At 48.4% G+C, this 4,282-nt stretch overlaps 1 protein-coding gene across 1 annotated transcript; it reads left to right on the top strand.

The window, feature by feature from the left end:
* The first annotated feature begins 331 nt into the window (after positions 1-331).
* Positions 332-2,501, top strand: LOC135888620 (C-C motif chemokine 17-like). Its single transcript, XM_065416346.1, has 3 exons — positions 332-398; positions 1,729-1,843; positions 2,381-2,501. The coding sequence occupies exons 1-3, from the start codon at positions 332-334 to the stop codon at positions 2,499-2,501; spliced, it is 303 nt and encodes a 100-aa protein (XP_065272418.1).
* Positions 2,502-4,282: the final 1,781 nt, after the last annotated feature.

Raw genomic sequence — 4,282 nt, 5'->3', positions numbered from 1 at the left:
TGGAGGTCACCCTCCAGGTGGTGGCCAAAGCTGTCAGAAGCCAGGCTGTCAGACCACTGGCTGTTTTACTCAGAATGCAGAAGTGATGTGTTCTGGTTTCCAGGGCTGTTCTCAGGGTTTCCTTTCTCAGGAGTTAAAATCAAACACAGTTTGTGGAAACTGGCCACACTTTCCGGGTTGGTTTTTCTCCTGAACTCTGCTGACACGTGGCTTGTGAAGGCAGCAAAGACAGAATAAATTGCCTGCCTTTGCCTCCAAGCTCTAACTTCACCGCTTCCTGGGGAAGAAAGGAACAGTTCTACACCAGAAGGAAACCCACTTCAAAGTCACCATGATCAGCCTGAGGACAGCTCTCCTGGCCGCCTTCCTCCTGGGGGCTTCTTATCAATATGCAACAGGTAAGTAGGAACCTTGGTACAGGAGCAGAAGCCAGATCCTGAGCTGGTGTAGACAGGAGTAGTTCCATTGAAATCGGTGGAGCTATATCGATTTACACCAGCCAAGGTTCTAGCCCCAAGTGTCTGGAATGAGGGAGCTGGTGGCCTGCAGCAGAGGTTTTTGGGAGGGTTCTAGAAACCACCTGAGAGAATAATAGTAGAGAAAAATAGACCAGACGTAATGCAACCCTGAACTGAGCAGGTCCAGCTCTCAATGGAGTCAATGGAAATTGCACCCACTTAAGGCATTAAGATTTTATTCCTTCCTCTTTTATTAATTAGATTTGCATGTAAATAGGATCTGTGTTTAAGGGTTCATCTCCTCTTGCTGCTAGTCCCCCATTTGATTGCCATAATCCTCTTGTGACCTTATGATCATTCCCAGGGCAAGTAATTGTGACACGACAGACACAGGATTCTGACTTCAGGTGGGGGTTACGTAGCAGCAGAGAGCAAGCTTTTAGGAAACAAAAATCTGTTTTCATGGAAGTGTCCTTAAATACTAGAGAATAAAGGGAGGGAAAGCCAGAATAATACATTTCAGCAAATTTGTTTCTAATTACTCTAATGTACTGGCTACTGTGTATTTGTACCATTGCCCCCTACAGGATGGAATTAGTGTTATTCAACTGTGTGTCATGTGTCCTATAGGGCTAACAGTTAATGGAGATTTCCCTTTAGTTTAAGTGGTAAAAGGCTGGGCTGTTTCGAATCAGGAGAATCTGACCCACATTTTCCAAAGTGACCAGTCAGTTTGGGTACCTGAAGTTCTGGGTACACAAAGGGAGACATTTTCAAGGGGCCTAGTTTTCAGATGGTGGATGCTCAGCGCTTTCTGAAAAGCAGCCTCGTGAAGGCATCTTGAGTTGTGCACCCAAAACTGGAGACACCTGAAATCATTAGCCCCTTTGGAGAACCATGGCCAGAGCTGAGCTCAAACCCAGTGTAGCTGTGAAATTCATTGTAACCATCGTGCGTCTCAGAATGATGCCAGTGAACTACCAGGTGGCCCAGGTGTGTTCCCATACGCAGCTTTGCCATCAACTTTAACATGTTCTTTCAGATTCAGGTCTCCAATACAGTAGCCAAAATGGACAGAGATTCTTAAACTTTAACTGCATCTTAGCTTGGGAATTCCCACTCCTGTGGAGACAATGTCAGACACACTTTTCACAGTTTTAATGGAGTTTTTCTGAGGTGACTAAAAGGGAGAACAGAGCCCCTGAGAAATCCCAATACCAGTCAGTTCTAATGCAATGGCTTTGGGATTAACGAACTCTCTCTTTCACAGCCATATCACCTACTCCCGTGGAATGTTGCTTTAATTACGTGACTGGAGCCATTCAGCTTGCTAAACTGGTGGATTTCTACTGGACCCCCCGCGAGTGTCACTTAGCAGCTGTTGTGTAAGTAGAGACTATTCCCTCCAGGGCTGATTGTCCTCCTACCCTGTTACAGTGCACCTCACTGGCAAGCCAGAGAAGGTGTCAGCCTGAGATACCAGCTGTCACATCAGGTTACAGAGACCACAGGGTCCCGTTAAACTCTTGTATATGGGCGGTTTTCTTTATAAAGAGAGTAACACTGGGTAATCTCCAGAAGTGAGAAGTATCGTTAATCTTGCTGCAGGGTATTATTGAAACAAATAGCCTAGCGACACTCACGAGCATGAGCTATCTATATGGATGGTATAGCACTTATTAATTATAATTTGTATTATAATTGCATGTAAAGTCCCCAGTCTTGATCAGGGCCCCGATGCGCCAGGTGCTGTAGATACGTATATAAAGTAAAGTCCCTGCTCCAAAGAGATTACAATCTAAATTGACAAGACAGACAAGGGCGTGGGAAACTGATGCAAGGAAAGGGAAGGGCAAGATGTTTGCAAATAAAAATACAAAGGTGGCCCTTTTTAATGAGCTCTCTTGCTTTTCCATTTGCAGGTTGGAGACGGTTGCTGGCCGCGAGGTCTGTGCTGACCCCTCAAAGCCTTGGGTGAAGAGGGCAATCAGGGTCTTGGAGGCAAAGAGGAAACAAACCTCACTTTCTGAGAACCACAGATAAACACTCCACTCCAGAGCCATGCCAGACCCTACTGCCTCCGGTTGTCTCTGCACATTTCCTGTCTTCATTCCACATACCTCACTGGACTGTTCTTGTTTCAGCACTGACAGACAGACAGCTCAGTCCTGAGAGAGTGAGCGAGCTCTGTGCACTTACAGAAGGACACACTGTGCACTACAGCCAAAGACATTGTGTTTCAGACTGTAAGTTTCCTTGCAAGAACACCCACAAGCTGTAACAGATGCACATATAATAAAGCTTCATTGCTACACTGCAAGCGTTTGTGATTGTTCCTGCTCCTCGCGGGTTGGCATTAACGGCTCGTCGGGCTACACTTTGCTGATTCATTGAAAGAGCCACAATCAGGAAGCCTCATTGTGAGTGGGCGAGGGGGCTCCTTTCTGTCGACCTCCCAGCTCCAGCTGTAGGGGGCAGTGCTGCACCGCATTGCACTCGTGTAGAACCAATGAGGCCAGTAGGGGGCAGTCCACCACCCAATCAAGGGCAATTCCTCATGGCACGACATGCATGTGCCCTGGGCAACTGGCTCCCCTACCAAAGAGGTGTTTGATGAATGGAAGCTACAGCTCAGTGAAATGCTGCCCGGCCTCCAACTTCTCATCTCTGGCATCTACCTTCAAACAGGGTGACGCAGAATGTAGCCCAGTGGTTCTCAAACGTTTGTACCGGTGACCCCTTCACACAGCAAGCCTCTGAGTGGCCCCCCCCCTTATAAATTAAAAACACTTTTTATATAGTTAACACCATTATAAATGCTGGCGGCAAAGTGGGGTTTGGGGTGGAGGCTGACAGCTCGTGACCCCCCCCCCACGTAATAACCTCGCGATCCCCTGAGGGGTCCTGACCCCCAGTTTGAGAACCCCGATTTAGTCCAATCCTTCAACAGAGCCAGGGATAAGTATTCCCCATCTGTGACTACTTCACTGCCATTGCCGCTCCATTTATTCCTTACGGGTCCATCCTGCGTGTAGTCACAGATTACCCCCACCCCCCATGGGAGTCACTCCTCTGCACTCATTTTGCACCCCACAATATCTCTCCACTGTTTTCTTCCACACACAAGGAGGGGCTGCCATTTCTCCACAGGAGCTGCCCACGGGATTAGGGGGCCGGCAAAGCAGGTGGAACCGCCAACAGTTTAAAGCAGAATGCCAGGTAGGGGTGCTTCACCGCTTCCTGGGGAAGAAAGGAACAGTTCTACACCAGAAGGAAACCCACTTCAAAGTCACCATGATCAGCCTGAGGACAGCTCTCCTGGCCGCCTTCCTCCTGGGGGTTTCTTATCAATATGCAACAGGTAAGTAGGAACCTTGGTACAGGAGCAGAGGCCAAATCCTCAGCTGGTGGAGGCAGGAGTAGTTCCATTGAAATCTGTGGAGCTATATCGATTTACATCAGCCAAGGGTCTAGCCCCAAGTGTCTGGAATGAGGGAGCTGGTGGCCTGCAGCAGCCTGGCCTCCCCACATACCCTCACACAGCACTCCAGCGAAATCAACATCAATAACTCATTAAAAACGTGTCTTTCCCCTTGTGGCAGGATGGTGCAGAGAGGCGCCCCCTTGGAAAGATATTAGTCACTATGTGTGTGTGTTCAGATACCACGGTGATGGGCGCAGTGTAAGAACCTGAACAGCAATGCAGCAACTTTGGTTCCCCTTATTCACCCCAGGATCCTCAAGTGCCCCTTATTCAGGGGGCACTTGAGGATCCTAATCTCTGAGTGTGTCCACTGCAGAAGGGAAGGGAGTGAGAGCGTTGA

The sequence above is a fragment of the Emys orbicularis genome, chromosome 14, assembly GCF_028017835.1.
Source record: "Emys orbicularis isolate rEmyOrb1 chromosome 14, rEmyOrb1.hap1, whole genome shotgun sequence".
Lineage (NCBI taxonomy): Eukaryota > Metazoa > Chordata > Testudines > Emydidae > Emys > Emys orbicularis.
Note: the sequence above shows the minus strand (reverse complement) of the source record. Positions and strands in the feature narration are given on the sequence as shown.